Source organism: Protomyctophum parallelum, assembly GCF_964188405.1.
Source record: "Protomyctophum parallelum genome assembly, chromosome: 13".
NCBI lineage: Eukaryota > Metazoa > Chordata > Actinopteri > Myctophiformes > Myctophidae > Protomyctophum > Protomyctophum parallelum.
Genome location: NC_139708.1, coordinates 16,904,359 through 16,926,806, shown reverse-complemented (window position 1 = coordinate 16,926,806; position 22,448 = coordinate 16,904,359). Strand labels below are relative to the sequence as shown.

At 44.1% G+C, this 22,448-nt stretch overlaps 1 protein-coding gene across 4 annotated transcripts; it reads left to right on the top strand.

Annotated features, from left to right (window-relative positions):
• Window positions 1-8,173: 8,173 nt before the first annotated feature.
• On the top strand, window positions 8,174-21,874 carry stard3 (StAR related lipid transfer domain containing 3). 4 transcript variants are annotated; one of them, XM_083780039.1, is made up of 16 exons: window positions 8,258-8,299; window positions 8,394-8,468; window positions 11,512-11,750; window positions 11,932-12,009; window positions 12,447-12,524; window positions 12,629-12,682; window positions 13,082-13,202; window positions 13,294-13,395; window positions 14,199-14,254; window positions 14,351-14,443; window positions 14,628-14,690; window positions 15,068-15,163; window positions 16,966-17,045; window positions 18,590-18,694; window positions 19,140-19,233; window positions 19,507-21,874. In XM_083780039.1, exons 3-16 carry the CDS (start codon window positions 11,538-11,540, stop codon window positions 19,612-19,614), a joined length of 1,341 nt encoding a protein of 446 aa, XP_083636165.1. In that variant the 5' UTR covers window positions 8,258-8,299; window positions 8,394-8,468; window positions 11,512-11,537; the 3' UTR covers window positions 19,615-21,874. The 4 variants fall into 4 exon arrangements, with proteins under 4 accessions (XP_083636166.1, XP_083636164.1, XP_083636165.1 ...); XM_083780040.1 differs by lacking the exon at window positions 8,394-8,468 and having other exon boundaries at window positions 8,174-8,299; XM_083780038.1 differs by having other exon boundaries at window positions 8,224-8,468.
• The last annotated feature ends 574 nt before the right edge of the window (window positions 21,875-22,448 follow it).

Below are 22,448 nucleotides of genomic sequence, written 5' to 3'. Positions count from 1 at the left end.
CTTGAAACTGCAATGGGAAAGTTGAAACCCGGAAAAGCAGCAGGGATTGATGACCTACTGGCAGAAATGATACAGCACCTGGGACCTAACTCAAGGCCCTGGCTTGTGGGGATGCTGAACACATGCACAGCACAGAAAACCACCCCTTCTGTCTGGAAAAAGGCCAAAGTGGTTGCAATCCCTAAACCTGGCAAAGACCCATTATCCCCGAAGAGCTACCGACCCATTTCCCTCCTCTGCATCACGTCTTTCTTATACCTGTGGTGTGCGGGCTCCATCCAATACCTACACTAGTTGTGATGCAACAGAATTTGCTGTGACCGTTGTGAATTATGGGTGGTGTGGTCTTTGCCAAGACGGTGGATTGTGGCCCATGCCTTCCTGCTGTTATTTGTCATTTGTCATTATGGTGTTCTCTATATCTTTTCGTCCTGGGCATGACGTTAAACTGTTCCGTTTGAGAGGACCGGCGACCCTCGAATGTAAACAGCCACGAAAGGAAACTGTGTGTGTGAGGTGTTCTCTATCATTTCATTCCAGACTTCACTGTCTATCTCCTGTGTTTTCCATTCATCTTGAGCGTTACACAGTCGTCTGATGTGCGGGGGGAGGTGCCGGCTAGCGCATAAAGGCACGGACGGGACAGGTGTTTTCTTGACCCATCCCGTGATGATGCGACAGGTGTCATTTAGGGCTGTGTCGACCAATTTGGTGTGACGTGATCGGCTCCAGCTTGAGCAGGAATACTCTGCTGTAGAGAAAGACAGGGCCATGGCAGTTGCACGGATTGTTTGTGGGTCTGCGCCCCACTTGGGAGTTCACTAGTTTTCACAGGATGTTATTGTCGCTGTTGACCGTGGCTTTTGTGTTCTCCAGGTGTTTTTTTGAAGAAGAGTGTCCTGTCCAGTGTAACTCCAAGATACATGGGGTGGGTATCGTTGGAGAGTTTGTGACCATCCCAAGTGACGCTCAGTTATTTTCTCGCGTCTCGGTTCCTCAGGTGGAAGCTGCATAGTTGGGTTTGTGTGTCTTTCTTTTTCTGTCTTTCTTTCTTAGGACGGAGATCAAGGTAGACGCCATAGGAAGGCTCAACACTAGCCGATGCCCCTAGAGATCCATCCCAAAGCTTCCCTCAGGGAGCACAGCAAGCCAGCTAGCCAGCAAGCCTGCCCAGTCAGCCAACGCAGCCAGTCAGCTCCGCCAGTCAGCCAGTGTAGAAAGTCAGGCTGCCAAGCCAGAGCATATCAGCCCTTGCAGTCAGCCATTGCAGCCATACCAGCCTTGCTCAGTCAGCTCAGCCAGGCCTCTCTTGAGGCCTGGCTCTCTGTCTGCCTGGCCCGGTCTGCCCTGCCCTGCCTTGCAGCAACAGAACCAGCCTTTCTGGAAAGCCAGCCAGCTCAGAATGCGAGCTGAGCAAGCCAGTGCAGCAGCAAGCCCAGACTAGGTTACCGCAGCCTTACTGTGCAGCCACAGCCACTCAGTCTAGACCAGCAGGAGCTGGCCAGGCTCCAACCCTTGCAGCGCAGCCTTAGGCCGGACAGTCCCCCTGCCTGCACTTTGTTGCCTTCCTGGCCTGTCTGCCTGCCTAGGCGCCTCGGTCTTCCTGTCTGTCTGCCTTGGCCTGCCAGTCTGAAACTGGTTTAGACTAACTGCGTGCTTGCCAGCTGCGCTGGCTTGCTGAGCTCGTATTCTGAGCTGGCTGGCTTGCCAGCAAGGCTGGTTCTGTTGCTGCAAGGCAGGGCGGGGCAGACCGGGCCAGGCAGACAGAGAGCCAGGCCTCGAGAGAGGCCTGGCTGAGCTGACTGAGCAAGGCTGGTATGGCTACAATGGTTGACTGCAAGGGCTGATGTGCGCTGGCTTGGCAGCCTGACTTTCTACACTGGCTGACTGGCGGAGCTGGCTGGCTGCGTTGGCTGACTGGGCGGGCTTGCTGGCTAGCTGGCTTGCTGGACTCCCTGAGGGAAGCTTTGGGATGGATCTCTAGGGGCATCGGCTTGTGTTGAGCCTTCCAACGGCGTCTACCTTGATCTTCGTCCTAAGAAAGAAAGACAGAAAAAGAAACACACACACAAACTCAACTATGCAGCTTCCACATGAGGAAGGCAGGCAGGCACGCAGGCAGGCACAAGCTGCCTGCGTGCTTGCTTCGCCCTCCAGTTGCTGCTCCAGTTATTTGTTTTCCCTCAAACCCATCCTCAATGTGTTGGGTGAGGTTGAGCTCTGTCCAGCACAGGACGGGACGGAAACCAGCTTGGTCTTTAGTCAGCTTGGTGTCTATGAGTGGTATGAGGCGTTGGAGTAGCAGCCTCTCTTGTAGGTGATGCAGAGGAGGGAAATGGGTCGGTAGCTCTTTGAGGATGATGGGTCTTTGCCAGGTTTGGGGATTGCAACCACTTTGGCTTTTCTCCAGACAGAAGGGATGGTTTTCTGTGCCATGCATGTGTTCAGCATCCCCACGAGCCAGGTCTTTGCGTTAGGTTCCAGGTGCTGTATAATTTCTGCCAGTATGTCATCAATCCCTGCTGCTTTTCCGGGTTTCAACTTTCCCATTGCAGTTTTGAGTTCTTCTAGGTCGAAGGGTTTGGTTTGAGGGCTGGCTGATTGTGGTTGGTCTGATACCACTGTGCGATGGTATTCTCCTGTGGGTCGTGGCGGTGTTGGTTACGACTGTTGGCCACCAGTTGTGATGCAACAGAGTTCGCTGTGACCGTTGTGAATTATGGGTGGCTCCCTGAGGTCCTTGATCGCCATTGGGTCCAACAGTGGTCATTGAAGCGTGCACACACATGCACACATGCACCTACACACACAGGGGCACATGCGTATGCACACCTGGACCTTTAAATGAACAACAACACAAAAACTAAGGCACTGGTGTCGGACTTCTGGTTTACCGGAACGGGGTTCAACTCCCTGCAGTGCCCTGCTCAATGTGTTGTATTTCATTCATTGGTCCATGGTCTCAGGTCATTGAGCGGCACGCTATAGTGTGCGATTCTTCATCATTGTTGAGGATTTTTTAAAGGTGAAAATCAAGGAAAAGCAAAAGGCTATAGTCCATGGTCACGTACCGCATACTGGTCAAGGTCATTTATACTGGTGAAGATCATTTACTAGTCTTCTAAAGGTCATTTATACTGGTGAAGATCATTTACTAGTCTTCTAAAGGTCATTTATACTGGTCAAGGTCATTTACTAGTCTCATGAAGGTAATTTATACTGGTCAGTCATATACTGGTCACGGTCATTTATACTGGTCAAGGTCATTTGTACTTGTCAAGGTCATTTATACTGGTCAAGGTCATTTACTAGTCTTATTGAAGGTCATTTATACTGCTCAAGGTTATTGATCAATATCAATGACCTTGATGACCCCAAGGTCATTAAGTGGCATGCTATAGTGCGCGATTCTTCATCATTGTTCACGATTTGAAAAAAGGTTAAATCGCGGAAAAGCGAAAGGCTATAGTCCATAGTCTCGGAGGGCATACAAAAATGTGTGGTGCTATACAGGCCGTTCTGGAAAATTTGGGACAGAGGTTCATCGTTGGCATCCAGGGAGTGTGTGTGCAAAATTTGGCATCGACCGGGTTAATGGTGCTGGAGATTAGCTGTTAACAAACTGACGGACACACACACACACACACACTCACTCAGAGTGCAAAACATACTCTATCCCCATGGCTTTGGCCTGGTGCCATACCGTTATTAATTATTGCCTACAATGTCAATTGTGAAATTACTTTACCGTTGCAATGCAAAATTTACATTTCAACGAATGGACCTCGTAAAACAAAACAAAAACCAAGGCACTGGTTGTGGTACTTCTGGTTTACCGGAATGGGGTTCAACTCCCTGCAGTGCTCTGCTCAATTTGTTGTATTTACATGGTTCATTTTTATTTTCTGCTCATTGTGTTGCCTTTTCATAGATGATAACCCCCAGGTTCTTTAATGTGTTTGCACTCCCTACAGTTAGGTTACCAAGTCTATTTATTTATTATTTCTGTTCACTAGAACTAGAACCAATTACCAAAGTAGGCTTTCTAATGACACAACTCGCCTTTGTTTTTATGTGTAGCAAAAACGTTCTTTTTATTTACGCCAAAGAGTAGAGGCTGGTCTGCATTCATGCGAGCGGGGAAGTTTAGAGTAACATAGCTCTAAATGAAACGCATTAGAGCTATGGACCAGAGCTAGTAGTCATAGCACTTCATGGTATATGCATAGTTTATATAGTTTCATTATAGATATATTAAACAGAGAGGACTGGAGTCAATTGGGTTATATTATGTTTAACACTAATTTGAAGCTGTCAAAATCTGACAGACTTCTGGCGGCCATGGCCACGCCCACCTTTTGGTAACGCCCACTTTCGGCCAAGCCCACAAAAAGGACCCCCCATGTCATTTGCCAGGCAGGCTCCACTCTCAGACAGATATTTGGCTCCGTCTTATGAGCTAATTTAGAACTTCCTGTCTGAGAGCTAGCTAATTTAAGACATCCGGTTGCCTTCAGAATAAAATAAGGTTATTTAATTCGTTAATTAAATAATTGTCAATGCCCCAAGGCACAGCACTTTTTTGAGCGTTGACCTCAGTAGAAGGTCTGCTGCCGTGAATTTTACACCTCTCCCACTTAGCGGAGAGTGGGGTGTGGTACAGGACATCTCCCCGAACGCGTGGGTATACTGCATCTACAAGTAGTACAAGATAAATTGAAACCATTGACACCTACTTCGATGGTTCAGTTGTCATCTATGCCGGGGAATTTAGCAGCTCTCATTCAAGCGTTTTTTCAAAATCCAGGTCACACATTTGATTGCAAAACAATCTGTGGTGTCACTCAACAACTAGTGAATAGCATCTTACTTGGCCTTAGGAATGCACAATGACCCATTAGATTTTATACACAAACTAGTAGTTTGGTTGAGTATGTGTGGTGTCCACACAGTTGTTCAAGCAAAACATACAGACATCTGTACATTCTGTGCCTGGACAGTTGAAAGCAATTAACAGAACAATAACGGAGGACAATTTGGAAGAAGATGATGATGATGTGGTTTTATGCAATGAAAGTCTAAATGACAATATGTGTGAAGCTATACCATTACCAATTCTAACATTTCTACAACAGACATCTGCTATCAAAAAATGTCACACACGGCTTGAAGAAGCAGCAGCGCAGGACTCAACATTTAGACGGAAACTTGAGAAATTCAATCTAGCCAACACATCAGTGTCATTAGTGTCTCAGAAATGTTCTAGGACAGAAGTATGCACCATATTAAATAGATTTGTAGAATACACACTTCGGTCTCCTTTCCTTGGAGATGACCTGCTTTGCCTGAAAAGTCTTAGTCTGTATAGTTGTACTCAATGTGGTGACAAGGCCTTACCATCTACAAAGAACATGTCACAATTCATAGTGCAGCCACTTGACGTGTCACAAAAAGGCATCTTAGACACTATTGCACAAATATTACCTGCTCAATCTGAACAATGTGAAACATGTCAGCAGGAAAAGAGCTTATCAACATATGAAGTAATTAACAGCCCACAGACCTTACTTCTCCTGTTAAGAGCTGGCACAAAAATTCCAAAAACGTTAAATTTATCCTGTCTGTACCACCAAAATGAGTATGCTTTGACCAGTATGTGTGTATTTTTCGACAGGCCACCATATGCGTCATTGTACATCCTTAAAGATCATAAATGGCATATCTGGACAAATGAATCGAATGACACAGCAGGCTATACCTTTGAGCTGATGCAAAGAACATCCGCTCGACAGCACACAAAGACAGTAGTCACAAGTAGTTTCTATGTCGTGTCATACGAGAAAATAAACAGTCGAGAAATAATCAAGTTTCGTCAGGACAAACAAATGCATAAATGCACAGACAGATGCAATCAACGCACACAAGTGACACCCATTCCAAAGCTAGAGGTAACTCCTTGACCTGACTTAGCTTGCGTAGAGAAAGTGATTTCACGTCAATGCCCCAAGGCACAGCACTTTTTTGAGCGTTGACCCCAGTAGAAGGTCTGCTGCTGTGAATTTTACACCTCTCTCTCTTAGCGGAGAGTGGGGTGTGGTAGAGGACATCTCCCCGAACACGTGGGTATGTCCAGATAGTTGCCTCGCGGAGGCCTCTTTGTCCAGTGTCCATTCTGGGTCCGGAAACGGTACTTTTTGTCAGCATTGACCCCAGTAGAAGGTCTGCTGCTGTGAATTTTACACCTCTCCCGCTTAGCGGAGAGTGTGGTGTGGTAGAGGACATCTCCCCGAACGCGTGGGTATGTCCAGATAGTTGCCTCGCGGAGGCCTCTTTGTCCAGTGTCCATTCTGGGTCCGGAAACGGTACTTTTTTCAGCGTTGACCACAGTAGAAGGTCTGCTGCTGTGAATTTTACACCTCTCCCGCTTAGCGGAGAGTGGGGTGTGGTACAGGACATCTCCCCGAACGCGTGGGTATGTCCAGATAGTTGCCTCGCGGAGCCGTCTTTTGTCCAGTGTCCATTCTGGGTCCGGAAACGGTACTTTTTGTCAGCCTTGACCCCAGTAGAAGGTCTGCTGCTGTGAATTTTACACCTCTCCCGCTTAGCGGAGAGTGTGGTGTGGTAGAGGACATCTCCCCGAACGTGTGGGTATGTCCAGATAGTTGCCTCGCGGAGGCCTCTTTGTCCAGTGTCCATTCTGGGTCCGGAAACGGTACTTTTTGTCAGCATTGACCCCAGTAGAAGGTCTGCTGCTGTGAATTTTACACCTCTCCCGCTTAGCGGAGAGTGGGGTGTGGTACAGGACATCTCCCTGAACGCGTGGGTATGTCCAGATAGTTGCCTCGCGGAGCCGTCTTTTGTCCAGTGTCCATTCTGGGTCCGGAAACGGTACTTTTTGTCAGCCTTGACCCCAGTAGAAGGTCTGCTGCTGTGAATTTTACACCTCTCCCGCTTAGCGGAGAGTGTGGTGTGGTAGAGGACATCTCCCCGAACGTGTGGGTATGTCCAGATAGTTGCCTCGCGGAGGCCTCTTTGTCCAGTGTCCATTCTGGGTCCGGAAACGGTACTTTTTGTCAGCATTGACCCCAGTAGAAGGTCTGCTGCTGTGAATTTTACACCTCTCCCGCTTAGCGGAGAGTGTGGTGTGGTAGAGGACATCTCCCCGAACGTGTGGGTATGTCCAGATAGTTGCCTCGCGGAGGCCTCTTTGTCCAGTGTCCATTATGGGTCCGGAAACGGTACTTTTTTCAGCGTTGACCACAGTAGAAGGTCTGCTGCTGTGAATTTTACACCTCTCCCGCTTAGCGGAGAGTGGGGTGTGGTACAGGACATCTCCCCGAACGCGTGGGTATGTCCAGATAGTTGCCTCGCGGAGCCGTCTTTTGTCCAGTGTCCATTCTGGGTCCGGAAACGGTACTTTTTGTCAGCCTTGACCCCAGTAGAAGGTCTGCTACTGTGAATTTTACACCTCTCCCGCTTAGCGGAGAGTGGGGTGTGGTATAGGACATCTCCCCGAACGCGTGGGTATGTCCAGATAGTTGCCTTGCGGAGCCGTCTTTTGTCCAGTGTCCACTTTATAAAGTCCATGCACTCCAGTGAATAGCATTTATCCATTTAGATAACTTTATTATTATTATTATAAGGATTTAATTACTTATTCTTACACAGAAACATAATGTGTGTCTTATAGCATCATATAGCATCATTTAAATGCTTAATTTGTAGTTTTAATGTGCAAATTAAACTTTTTTTCAATACTCTAGAGGGTACTCTTATTTTGAAGAGATCGTCCACCGGAAGTCTTAAATTAGCTCACTAGATTAGCTCACTAGACGCTGCCCCATATGGCCACTAGCCCAAATGTGCTGACATCATCACATTTGTCATGATTTTAATTGTGATGACGGCTATGGCCGTTTTAGCCCAAGGAGTGTTTTTTGTGCAAAACTAATGCTTGGAATGGATTCAGCATAATGAAAATCCCCTAGTTTGACACGTCACATGCTATACATAAAGCTATATGTTTTGCCTTGGTTGTAAATGCTATGGTCACATATTATGCCAATGATGAAAATTGCTCAACATAATGAAAGTTAGCATCTGGCAGTTTCTAAATGCTGGGGACCCATACTCAACAACAACAATCAACATTTCTAACATAAAACGTTATGTAGAGTTGTAGTCTTGTAGACTCTGACGTTTCTATGATCCCATCCCGGAAGACGTGCTGCTGCTTCTGCTAGATGCTGCGCTTAGTGCGCAAACACATTGTGACACTACTGGTAGCTCGCTGAATCAGGTGAGTTTAGTTTATGTGCCGCTGGCGCTGTCCCTGATGAAGTTATTTACTCATTAATCAATGATCAAGCTATCGCGTCATCTGTCGTAGCAAGGCAACCAACCCAGAACCCACAAGCAAAAGCAAGGAGTGAGACGATACCGTGTTTAGCCAGCTAGCTAACACAGTGGTGAGTTAACGTTAACGAACAGCTAACAATATTGCTAGCTGGCTGACTTGCTTTTATTTTTTTACACCATTTTTCATTTCCATATTTTATATTTGCCGTTAACCAACTTTATTAGCGTAATCAAATCAGCGATTGTCTTTGTAAACGTCTTGGTTGTCCGTAGTATGTTAGAGATTTGTTAAAGACTAAAGTTGCTTGTGAGGGACAAGGTGTTCAAGTTATTTACTACTGCCTGACTGTGGGATTCCCAAAGTCCTAGCCCCTTCCTTTCGGGACCCTTATTGCTAAACTTTCTTTATTTGGGACGTCCAACGTCCCAAATACAGAAAAGGTAACCAAAGGTCCACATTTTAGGCTAGAGGAGGCGATGGGTGAGAGGTAACTGTGGGAAGTTGCCCTGTCAGAAGAATTGTGACGATCTAATGTTCTGAGTCGGACAGCTGATCAATGTTGTTGTTGTTGACAGATACAGTTGAAACTGGTGAATGAGGGACCGGGTATTACTACTTCTCCACTATAGCAGCACACTACGATAAGTACGATTCCAATGAGATAATCTAAACCAAATAGAGGTAAATCACTCAGCATCGAGTCTAGCCCTGGTCCAGGGCTACATCGATCCATGAGTCCAATGGTTAAACCTGTGTATCTTATCAAATTGGAAATGGTCCTTCAAAATGCAAAATACACAACATGCACTAGACAAAGGTCAAGCAAGCTCAGTAACTTTGAATTCTAAATGAGCAGACTGCCATCAATTGAAATATCTTAGGAAATATGTTGACCTTTATTGATAATGATGGTGGAGAGAGCAGTGGAGTGACATGCAGCAAAAGGTCAGGCTGGCCCTGGAGTCGAACTGGGGACTCACAAGTCGGTGTCAAGCATTAATATACTGTAGAATCTGACTGTCTTTATACTTGCATAATGGGGAGATTTTATTGTATATTGTTGTTCTGTTTCTTTCCTTCTCTATTCTTATGACTATTTTGTAATTGTAAATTGTTGTAACTTGTACAGAACAAAAGAAATCCCTGGTTTGTTCCTTCTTCATTTAAAACGTTTACATTTCCTCTGACTTTAGTGGTTCGGAACTTGGAAGTAACGCTCAAACTCCATTGACAGCAAACAAAGCTATGTGATGATCGTGCACCAGCTAGGAAAAGGAAGATCTCACACTTAAATTATGTCCCTGTTCACTGCCATTCTCAGTTTTACTCGTTTACTGCCTTAGGCCAGCACCTCACCAATACTGGTGTGCGCCCGTTCCTCTTTTGTCTACCTGTTCACTGCCAGCCTTTATTGATAGTAGTAGACTGACAGGAAATGGGGAGAGAGAGATGGGGAGTGACGCGTGTATCAAAATGACGGAGCGGTTGCGCAAAGACCTGCCCGGCAGCATTGTTTAATGCAATTTATTTATGCGAGTTAAGTATTCAAGTATTTTTTGTTGTTTTGATGACAAAGTTGTACAGTATCTGCCGGCTTATCTGTGCATCAGATTGTGAAAATATAATATAATAATAATAGGCCTAATAATAATAAAGTGATTGAAAGAACTAGTGTATTGTCTGCGCATGCTGCTTGCTTATTTTATGGATATACATACTGTTGACTTTTACAACTTTGTCATGAGTAATTCAACAAAAAATACTTATAACTGGCACAAATAAATTGCATTAAACAGTGCTGCCGGGCGGGTCTTTGCGCAACCGCTCTGTCATTTAGAATTAGGCGGGAGTGACACGCAGCAAAGGTCGTTGGGATCGGGAATCGAACCCGCAACACATGCACACTCGTAGTACATGCACGTGCGAGCACCTACAGTACTTGTGCGCACAGCTGATAGCCTAGTAGTGTATGAGAGTTCTAGACACACAAACTCAAAAGTAGACTTACCGGTTAAATAATCAGATGACTTCTTGCAGTAGCGAAACTGCACACATGTAGTACATGTACGTGCAAGCACCTACAGTACAGTACATGTGCACACAGAACAGCTGATAGCCTAGTAGTGTATGAGAGTTCTAGACACACAAACGCAAAAGTAGACTTACCGGTAAAATAATCAGACAACTTCTTGTAGTAGCGAAACTAAAACGTTTGCTTTAGACGAATCTCCTCTTCTTCGATGGAGGAGGAGGCATTGTTGTGCAAACAGAACACCACGGAAGCAATACTGGATGTGTTGCTTTTTATCGTTATGCAAAGTAGCCATTTGATGAGTAGTTCGGTACTTGACACATCGTCAAGTAACCACTAGATGATTTGGGTACTTGGTTTGGTGCGTCTTGAATCGAGGGGGACACATTCTAGTGTGTATACGCGTGTGTACACGTGCCGCATGCATGTCAATTGTTTTTGGTACGTTAGACATGATACCAACAGTCAGACACACCATGAGTCAAACACCCAATCCCTAACCTTATCCTAGCCTCACAGGAAGCCACGGGTGATTTTATAACCTGCAGCATGGATTAGTTTGAAGAACCCACCACGCATGTCGGGAGACATGGGTGATTTTTAACCCGTAGCACGGGTGATTTGTAACCCTCAGCACGGGTTTGTCTGACTAATGACTGTAGGACTGTTGGTATGTGTAACCAAAGTATGCACCCCCTGCGGACCGCTACCCTAGCCGTGCGGGCAGAGTTATGGCGTTTCTTTTTATCTATTTCCCGAACAGTGAACATGAACAACGTATACAAAATGTAAAGGTAGTCCCCCGTACTCTTGGCTGGTGCTTGAACCCTGCTAAGTCAGAGCCTTCCATTGTGTGGCGGCAGTGGCTCAGAGTTGCTGGTTGGGAACAGGAAGGTTACCAGTTCTATTCCGGGCTCCCCATGTGTTCGTGTCGAAGTCTCCTTGAGCAAGACACTGAACCCCTAATTGCTCCCTATGAGCAGGTTGGTGCCTTGCATGGTTTCCTCTGCCATCGGTGTATGAATGTGTGTGTGTGTTTGATTTGGGTGAATGTAATGTACAATCTATGTAAAGCGTCTTGGATAAAGGCGCTATATAAATGCACCATTTATTGTGCTAGGTGGAGTACCCTATCTCGCCGCAGCAATGCCGGGTGGAGGCTACGGGGAGTTAGGGGGAAGCCTTCCTGCCATCGCTTCCCTCAATGCGTCCTACTCAACGTCTCTATCCATTCCCTCCCCTTACCTGTGTGTGGCCCCTGGGGAACGCAAGGCCATCTCTGACGTCCGTCGCACATTCTGTCTCTTTGTCACATTCGACCTCCTCTTCATCGCACTTCTGTGGATTATTGAGCTGAATGTAAGTGAACATGGAGATGCATGTGTTAGTCCCCCCTTTTTTGTATCGTCAATATAGAGCTAAGGAGAAAAACTATTAATTATAACCGTCAACTGTCATTTTCTATTTCTTATTCTGACACCCCTACCTACTGTTGCCACACAACAGATCAATGGTCCACTCTGCTCTTTTGCCTTTCCAGAGCTACAACACCATCTGGGACAACCTGCAGATAGAGGTGGTCCAATACGACTTCAAGTCTTCCTTTTTTGACATCTTTGTAAGTTTAGAAGTGAAGGTGTTGGTTTGGTTTGTTTGTACACCAGTGCCGAACTTCAGATCCGATGACTTCTTTCTAGTCTGACTGAGCATCCCTAACTTTCATCTGCCTGATTATTTTATTGTGAGATTTACTTCATCCATGACAAGTATTTTTAAATAACATTTTGATATCAGTAATCAGTATACTCTAGGTGGATGTCAGGCACGTCGGTATTTGGCCATAATCTCTGGGCCCACCAGAACACCCTCAACCTTGCATAGAAAATAAGTTTTTGTTTGTTTTCCGCTTGCACCACTAGGCAACTTGGATACGTTGTTGTTCATTTGTCTGCATTCCTAGACACAAAGGAAAACAGAATGCAAAAGAAAAACAACTCATGCTCACATGATTAGATAAAGAAGTCATTTTATCATTCTGCTTTTGTTTCATAACAGTTGCTTGCTGTGTTTCGGTTCCTCTGCCTGCAAGTGGCTTATGCTGCTCTACGTCTGAGGCATTGGTGGGTCATTGCGGTAAGAGAGCTCGCTCAGAAAGACACAGTTAAAGCTCTTATTTGGGTGATAGACGAGAATGATACTGGAGACCCTAACATGGGACCTCTTTACTCCTTCCACAGATCACCACTCTAGTGACTAATGTCTTCCTCGTTGTGAAGGTCATCCGATCTAATGTGAGTGTCTCCCTACTGCTGTTTTGAATCTTAGCGTTGGAGTATGGTTCAGTGAATCATGAGCCACTGCACATTTTTTACTTCATTTCCACCAATATTTCATTTATAATGGGCTGAAAACTAGTGTTGACTTATTATGGGGAACTTGATACAAGAGCTGCTAAAGATGAGTAATGTCAAAAAGTCTCACAGCTTTGGTAACTTTTTATATGATCAACAATGGGGAAGTGATACAGTTAGTCCTTCAACAAAATGATTATGACGTGTCCCAAATAAAGAAGTGATATGGTGCCTTCATTCAATAATAAATTGTCAATTGTCAAGCAAGTCAATGTGTAATGTCTTGTACATGCGTGTACAATCCAGTCTTAGGCTCACGTCATTTACTTTCTTATATAGCTCCTTTCCCAGAATAATGCCTTTGGCTATGTGCTGCCCATTACGTCATTTGTTGTGGCATGGCTGGAAACATGGTTTCTTGACTTCAAAGTGCTCACTCAGGAGGCAGATGATGAGAGAGGTGAGTGGGAAACTTTTTGTTCTAGTTATAACTAAAAATAATATTGGTCAATTATATTGGTGACTTGTATAAAGTCTTGTCTGTCCCTCAGCCTACCTAGCAGCTGTGAATTCGGCATGCGAGCGTGCTCCCATGATATACCCCCGTGCTGTGTCAGATGGACAGTTCTACTCCCCGCCGGAATCCCTCGCAGGTAACCAACCACTGTGGAGAGATGGATTAGGGCCCCGTGAATCCACGTAACGCGAGAACCGTTTGACACGTACCACCATTATGACTTAGGTTAAAATACAGTAGCGTACACCTGACCTAACCCATGCTATTCACACAGGAGGCAAATTAATTCTAATTAATATGCAAATATATAAGAATAATATATTTTTCTACAGTTCCACACAGCCAACAAACATGTTGAACCCCAGTTTCCGCGTCACATTAACTGGTAGGGTTTTTTCCATTTGAACGGCACCAATTTGTGCTGGGACGGGGACCACACCACCAGCTTGGGTGTCATTTCATTTCACTGGCGCTCCTGGTACAATAGTGCTGTAGGTCGTTCTGATACCGAGACATCCACTTCAGTGTACGTGCAGCTGCTGCTGGTCCAAGTATTCTCCTTGTCTTCCACACTTTTGTAGTTTGATTGCCACGATTGCACCATTTTTTGGCGTGTTTATTAGTGTCTTTGTTGCCACCCTTTAGTTTGTTGTGATCCGTGGCGTGAACGCATCGTCGGCAGTGAGTGCTCGCTGCGCTCGGCAAACAGCCAATGTAAACACGGTACTCGGTGACAACGAAAAGCAAAACTTGTACTCTCCCACTCTCCCCCCCCCCCCCCCCCATAGGTACGCTGCTCTGCTTAAATAAATTATATATATATATATATATATATATATATATATATATATATATATATATATAGATAGTTGGTTGCCTACCCCTGCTCTACATCCTTATTCTATACTCTTTAACAATACAGCTACCCTCTTTCTACAGGCTCAGAGGAAGATCTTGATGAAGAGGGCCTTGGGCGCAGGGCAGTCACTGCACAGGTACGGTATGCTCATTCTGTGTCCCAGCTCTGGTCTCCGGCTGGTGTTGATTAGGTAGTTCTTCATCTCACCACCACACTCTGTCTCCCTCCCCAGGAGAAAGAGTATGTGAGACAGGGTCGTGAGGCCATGTCTGTGGTGGAACAGATCCTAGCCCAGGAAGACAACTGGAAATTTGAAAAGAACAACGTGAGTCTGAATGTTCCATTACCATAATTCTGATTAAGAAACCTGCTTATATAAACAGCCACTTGTCAGTGAAAGAATTTCCATTTCATTTTATATAATGACACCGAAATCAATTGGATCCTGTTTCATAAGGAGTAAGGAAGTGACATATTTTATAAGGCTAATAAAATGTTTCTTGTGGCAGGACATGGGAGACTGTGTGTACACTCTGGAAATCCCCTTCCATGGAAAAACCTTTATTCTCAAGGTACACAACTGCATACATATCCTCAGTGTTCATTTAACTCTTATGGGTTCATTTGGCTCTATTTGTACACTTTTTACAGGATTCCATTGTCATCAAAAGCAAGTACACAAATTGTTAAAAAAAATCTTAGAGTCATAAACTCTGTATGTACTAATCTAAACATCTGTTGTGTTCAGATGAGTATCAACAGCATGTTCATTATAATTACTCACCTGATCTACAATGGTCAGGATTGGGATTACTATATGACAGCATTTAGCAATCTTATTTTCCAATACCGATTGTTTGGTGCTCTGCTCTGTACAATGTGGCTGCACCTTTACTTGTGCTTTAGCTGAAGTGTTTGTGCTTTATTGTCTTAATTTGGCTTTCCTCAGGCTCTTGTTCAGTGCCGTGCTGAGCTCGTGTACCAGGAGGTAATGTTACAGCCAGAGAAGATGGTCCAGTGGAACAAAACGGTTACAGTCTGCCAGGTAACAGAACCCCTCTGCTTTTATTGCTTTCATTGATTGATTATTGAGCCTCATTTATACTTTGTTGTATAATTTCAATTCAAACTTTAATAGCGGACTCGGGGCCAAAGAGAAACATACCAAGGGATACATATATAATACACATATATAAGTCATAAAATGTGTAAAATAAATACAACTTAACCCACTGGCAGAACACAGGCATTTTAGCCAGTGTACTCTTAGTCTTGATGTATAGTGTGAACAGCTCACTGAGGGGCTTGAGAGCGCCACAATGATATATATAGATACATAGCCTAAACTTGGAACATTACTTGCTAAAAGTCCTCACTCCAGCAGTGACAAACAATTGGCTAGCACTGCCCCCTCTGGGTGGGAGTATTCTCATTGCATCATTATTATGCAACTTGCAACCTGTGTAGGGCTGTCGCAATTATCGCATTTATCGCATATCGCGCTATTACAAGTTGAAACCGCAAGGGGGCAGAAAAACCGCACAGGCGCAATAAACCGCAGGATCCCTGACAGTGGGCCGATGGACGCCCTGCAGCGGCCATCGCAGACGCAGCGAACGCGGAGCCAACAATGCCAGTGGCACATCCAGCCAAAAAAAGGACTCTTGGTTAGAGACCTCTGCTGAGATCAATGAGCGATGCTCCTGCACTGATTGTGCCCAAGAGAGTTCGAGCAGAAACCAAACTCACTCGCTATCTACAGAAGGAATTATTTACCAATGATGATCCTCGTCTGGTGGCGTGAAAACCAGGCTAGATTCCTTCTACTTTCTAAAATCGCATGCAACATGTGTAGGGCTGTAGGCTATTTGTGCTATAAGTGCACCATCCGAGAGTTTTCCGTGAAGCAGGGAATATCGTTACTGTTCTGTTTGCTGCTTGTTATTAGGCTGATATAGTTGCTCCGTGAGTTTGGAAGTAAAGAAGAGTTGTGTTAAGCTATGTCATTCAGGGTCTGCTGATTCACAAGCTCTTTACTTCCAAACTCACGGAGCAACTATCATAATAACAAGCAGCAAACAGAACAATTATCAATTTGCGTTCCTCTCTGAAGCCGTTGCGGGTTATATATAGGCAGTTGATGGGGTGTTCCATTTTCATTACTGCTTTCGGTTTTACACCATTAATTTAATATATTAAATTAATATATTAAATTAATGAAGATCAGGACCAATTGAAGATTAATTTTAAATAAATATTGTCGTCTCTGCCATTTATAAAGCAACATAGTAAAGTAAAGCTTAGTGTAACTTTCGTTTATTAATAATGTATTTTTTCATTAATTTTAAACTTTAAAGGGGGCATGAGAACTATATCGCACAGTATTGCATATCGCGCTTCTGAGCCACTTTATCGCACCGCAGTTTAAATTATGTAACCGCGACAGCCCTAAACCTGTGCATGCTATATTTTTTATAACATGACCCAGGTGAGCAGTATAAAGAGGTGTGCAATATGCCTTAAACAATGACACTTTCACTTTAATAGAACAATGACTGAACTGACGAGCAACAGTGTTTGCTTGAGCATGCAACTTTCGACATTGTCTGTAAAGTTATAACACTGTCACATGACAGAAATGACAGCTCACAATGCAATTCAAGCTTGCAGATTTTCTATTTGTTGCTTCGTGGTCCCTGCAGTACATGACAAGTATAAATAAGCATGTAATGACATGCCCAACATAGGAATGCCTTGGTTAATGTTGTCAAACATTCTCATTGTTCAGGTTGTATCCTGCTGTAAAAAAGAAAAGAAAAAGCCTAATAATGGTGTTCCTCTCTTCAGATCCTTCAGAGGGTTGATGACAACACCATGATTTCCTACGACGTCTCCTCTGGGGCAGCGGGGGGAGTTGTGTCTGCAAGGTACGGTATATATTCCAACTGTATATTACAAATAAAACAAGCCTGACTGCATGACCAACCAGTGCTTTATTCAACATTGCCGTTTTCAACTGTAGGGCTTTTAAATACACATGATAGATACCCATGATACAAGGAACCCATTTTATCTTCCCAATACTGGAAAACAAATACCAGTATACATTTTGTAGCTATTCCTGATGGGGAATTGGTCAGTTTATAGACTGGAATCTCACATGACTTCTAAATTATGTAATGCAGATGTTTAATTTGAACAATGTAACTTTGGGAGTGTAAAATGAATTAACTTTGCACTCAAGAGTTCAAGATCTTTAAGGGTCCATTTGGTTACCAACTCCTCAAGGACCATTGGTTGAAAACCAGTGCTTTAGAGAAGGTGAAGATCCTTGGGCTAAAACATTGTCCATAACTAGAAAAAGTGCCCTTCTGGGCACAGGTCTCCACCAGGATAGGAATGTAGGACATTGCAGCTTGCCTTCATCTGGTGGTTGGATAAAAGGGCAACAAAAGTAAATAATATAACATCTAACAGTATATTAATAATGCTTAGTAATAAAGATGAATGGCATGCATTATACAAATGGCATGTTATGGCCTCTAGGGAGTTTGCATACAAAGTTATCCACAGATCCGTGCAGTTAGAGGTAAAAACACTTTTCGGCCAGTTATAGCGCCACCTTGAGGCTGAGTTGAAATTGTTTATGTGGCATTTCTTCCTCGGCCTAGTGGGAATGTGCGTGCACAATTTCACAGAAATCACGCGATGTGTTCATGATTTGCAGCATTTTGTTTGAAACTGAGCACTCCTGTGAACTTTGGAAGCCAATCTTAACCAATCAGGATGGAGTCTGAGAAATCTGAAAGACCCGTTTCGTTGAATGGCTCTAGAGAGACTGTGTACCAATTTGCGCGATGTTTGGACAAAATCTGTAGCTGTACTGTGCAAAAACTTCTTTTGCACAAAGCGGCCTCCTGGTGGCGCTATAACAGGCCGTTCTGGAAATTTTGGGGCAGAGGTTCATCGTTGGCATCCAGGGAGTGTGTGTGCAAAATTTGGCATCGACCGGGTTAACGGTGCCAAAGCGGCCTCCTGGTGGCGCTATAACAGGCCGTTCTGGAAATATTCGGGCAGAGGTTCATCGTTGGCATCCAGGGAGTGTGTGTGCAAAATTTGGCATCGACCGGGTTAACGGTGCCGGAGATTAGCTGCTCACGGACACACACACGGACGGACGGACGGACGGACGGAGTGCAAAACATACTCTCCCCCCATGCCTTCGGCCTGGTGGAGACAATAAGCATTTTAATTGCATGAGAAGAAGGTACTGTAGCATGCAGAATATTCTTTCATCGACGAGTCTGAAACTAGTAATGAGGCTGTATGTCACACAGAATTATAAAAATCCAATAGAGGGCGCTAAATGAATCAAAGGCAGCTCAATCTATTCATCAAACCGCAAAGTTGCCCTGGGTTTCTGTAACATTGTTCCAAATCTTCATATTTTCTCTTTTCACTCCTTCAACAGGGATTTTGTTAATGTGCGGCGGGTGGAGCGCAAGCGAGACCGCTACATCTCTGCAGGCATGGCAACAGACCACGATGCCAAGCCTCCACACAGTCGTTACGTCAGGTCAGACCATGCCTTGTGCTGTCTATTGCTTGCCTGGAATCTAGCCTGATTCGCTACGATCGTCTATTTCTTACATTGCTACTCAGTCTGGCCAGGGTCCTATTTCCATTACGTTGGCAAGTCAGAAAGTTGAGTTTTACAAATTACATAGGACAACACTGCCCCCCCCCCCCCCCCCCCCCACAGACCAATCACAAGCCGCAGGCCGTTTTCTCCGGTTTGGGCATGGAGAGAGGAGGCTTTCCTGGCTGTGAAGCGAAGTGAGGAAAAAGAAAATGCTGAGTGTAGCAAGCAGTCTGGTTCCTAGGCTCGTCTATTGCCTCTTTGGCATTCAAAACACAACAATGGTCAGATTGTTTTCTTCCTTTTTTATAAGTCAGTGTATTCCTTGCAACGTTTCTGCCCTTTCGTTCTGTGTGAACTGAACCCTCCCTCTCCTCCCCAGGGGAGAGAACGGACCCGGAGGATTTGTGGTCCTCAAGTCCAGCAGCAACCCATCTGTGTGTACGTTCATCTGGGTCCTCAACACAGACCTGAAGGTGAGCCCTAAACTGCCTTTTCCTTTTGAGTCAGCATTGATAGTCGGCATTCCCTTTTCCACACAAAGAAAAAATAAAATAAGTTGATTTTATCAATATAATATAAAGATTAATAAATATATACATCATGTGAAATGCACCAGCTTACATGGTAACTTGCACAATTACACACGGTTAACAATGGCCCACACACTCGTCAGGATGACACTATATCCAGCATTCTGTGTAGAGGACTTTTAACACTAACCGTACCTATTTCCTCCCGTCCATCAGGGCAGACTGCCTCGCTACCTCATCCACCAGACTCTGGCTGCCACCATGTTTGAATTCATGGCACATTTACGCCAGCGTGTCACTGACCTCCAGTGCTCTCACCACTAGGAGACAACCTCCTCTGCCATACTGAACAACAGGAGAGATGGCCTTCTAGCCACAGTGCCACAGCAGCTTGTGAGTTGTTCTTTGCGTTTCTGGGCTCTCCGGTACCACACATCGCCCAGCCTTTACTGTTGTGGTGCACCTAAGATGAGAAGATGAACGCACTGAGAAGAATGAACCTCAAAGAGGATGTGTGACATGACATGAGACGGCAATTATTAGGAAAACAAGGGGAACAGCTGGACGTATTGCTCATTTTCATCCTTAAACTCTCAACAAATATTCTTTATTTTATTAATGGTCACATCCTTATTTTTTATGTGTAGATGACCAATGCATTTTTGCTGTGTCCCTCACTGTGCAATGACAATTTTGTCGTCACGCCTTGCGAAGCGTTTTTGAATCGGGATGGACGTTTTGGAACTGAGAAGAGGCGGAATACAGGTGGATGTCATTTTCACTGTATACCTTTTCCCTCTCAATTCAACAGAACTGACGCAATAACATGTCTGAACGTTGCTGCACCAAGCAACAGTCTGACCCTGAGCCTTCTAGCCGACGTTTATTTGTTGTTGCTTTGTTTATACCTTTTTGTTGTTTTTATTTTGGTTACTGCACCGTCTTAACTGTGGTTCTTTCAAGAACTGTTCTGAAGATACACATTTTGCAACCTTTATTTGATTGGGAAAAGACTCCCTTAAAAGTTTATACCCCTTCTTCACTTCACTGTGGTCAATAGGACAAGAGTCACGGTGGTCTTCTCACCACCACACAGGCTGTGTGTGTGTGTGTGTGTGTGTGTGTGTGTGTGTGTGCTGGTGGGGCTGAGCCCCACCAGATATAGCGGCGAAATCAAAGAGAAATCAAATGCCAAACCTCTCCTCGAATACTAGTGTTGATGTATTTGGCCTTTCTGCTTGAGTTTTTGAAGCATGGAAGACAGAATGATGAGGCAGCATTTAACCATAAACACTGGTGTCCCTATTCTTGTCATTATACAGTAGGTGAACAAAATCAAATAAAAAATTGTCAAACTTTTAAACAATAGATCTACAAGCTAGCGACACATTGAGCTTGTAGATCAGGTATCCTTGAATAGCCCAAAAATAAGGATTTAGTGGTTAAATGGACCTCCAACTCAATCTTCTATACACGTAAATGTGGTAGTGATTGTTTAATGTTTATGATGCAAATTATTATTAGCTAGAGATAATGGTTACACATCTGGAAGATCTATCCTTGCTAAAACTATATTGTGTGCCATTAACCTCAAGTGGCCTTCAAGCAAACAGCTGAGAAAATTGGTGGCTGTCAAATGTTTTACTGTATTCATGTGATGATCATTGTCATTTTGAGAACAGGACTCATAATTTAGGTATACGTATGAGGCAAAAAATAATAATCTTTCTCATGTAATATAACTGTTTTTATTTTTCATAATGCATGTCGTTATGACATAATTTACAGGTTGCAACTCAAAAGGACGGTTATGTTTTGTACCTTGTGCCTTCCAGTGCACTGAAATGAGGCACAGCAGGGAGAACTTGGTTCCATTATAACTCTTGACTAAGGACCATATCTCTTGAGGCCAGGGCACACAATGACCACATTATGATAAGAAGTGGCTTAAATATTTTGTTTGCATGCTCAGTTATTTGATGATGCCATAACAAAATCTAGGAATGCCACAATCTTGACCTGAATTTATCTCTAGTGATAACGTCTCTGTAGGCAGATTAGTTGTCAAGCCGCAAAAAGCTATCATAATGATTGTCTGTGTCCATGTTGCTCTGGCCACCAGACGGTGCATACAACGCCAAACACGGTTCAACTTGCCTTGTTGAGATTTTAGCAAATTAATTTTGGTCGGAACTGAAATGCATACAAAGTGTTTTGGAATGAGAATTTAAATCTGATCAAAGTATGTAAACGTGGACGTTGTGCCTTTATTACTGTAACAATATGTCCAACTTTTCACCTTATTTGCTTTTAGCAAAACATCCTTACTGTACATAAAACCAATGCTTCATAACGTTGGCAAAGGTTTATATAAAGTATCAATCCTGCCTTGATTTCTTTTTTCCGTTTAGTAATGTTTTTGTTTTTAGTGTTGGTGTAATTTTTGAATTTCTGTGTAAAATTATAATCAGTTCTAAAACATTAATTTAAAGCCATTACATAAATACTGACCAACCTCTCAACTGTAGTTTATTTTGTATGGAAACTTAAACCAGACTCATATATAATACAATGGTTGAATTGATTTAATTTGATGATTGTTTTTTGGCTGGTGGGGATTCCTGATTTTGTGACGTAAGGAGACTAACTAGTCTTGCCTATGAGGCTATTTCACTAACACAGTAGGAGTAGGTTCTCTGACCGAGCTGTTTGTTGTCTTCCTTATATTCCATTGTTGGAACCCTGGCGTGTCAATAATATCCTGTGACCAGAATCGCATGCAAGATTGCAAGTCACCCCTTTGTGGTCTTTGTTTCATAATGCTTCATTAATGGAACCCTGTTGCTCTACCTCTGTCTTCAAAGGAAATGGTTCACATATCATTACTCTTTCAGAAAACGGTGGGAATGTGACTCGCTAGAAGCTTGCGCGCCTGTGGTGCGCTCACGTCATAACGCCATGTGTCTGTGTTCTTTCGCCGTAAATATTGTGTGTCCGAGTGAGACACACACACAAACCCTACATTTTGAACGATGGGCGATGTGTCTTTGGCCTCTGACCATGTGTTTTCCGTGCTGGGCATGTTGTGTGGGTGCTGTGTAATCGGTCCATCACCGAGAGATAGAGAGCGAGGGGAAGTAGAGTGCTTAGCTCAGCCC

What these genes read in the sequence shown, in the direction of transcription:
- stard3 (XM_083780040.1), top strand. Translation starts at nt 11,538, where the DNA reads ATGCCGGGTGGAGGCTACGGGGAGTTAGGGGGAAGCCTTCCTGCCATC. An exon ending in GGAGGCAGATGATGAGAGAG is followed by an intron (nt 13,203 to 13,293) that starts GTGAGTGGGAAA and finishes TCTGTCCCTCAG; the next exon opens with CCTACCTAGCAGCTGTGAAT. An exon ending in AAACGGTTACAGTCTGCCAG is followed by an intron (nt 15,164 to 16,965) that starts GTAACAGAACCC and finishes TCCTCTCTTCAG; the next exon opens with ATCCTTCAGAGGGTTGATGA.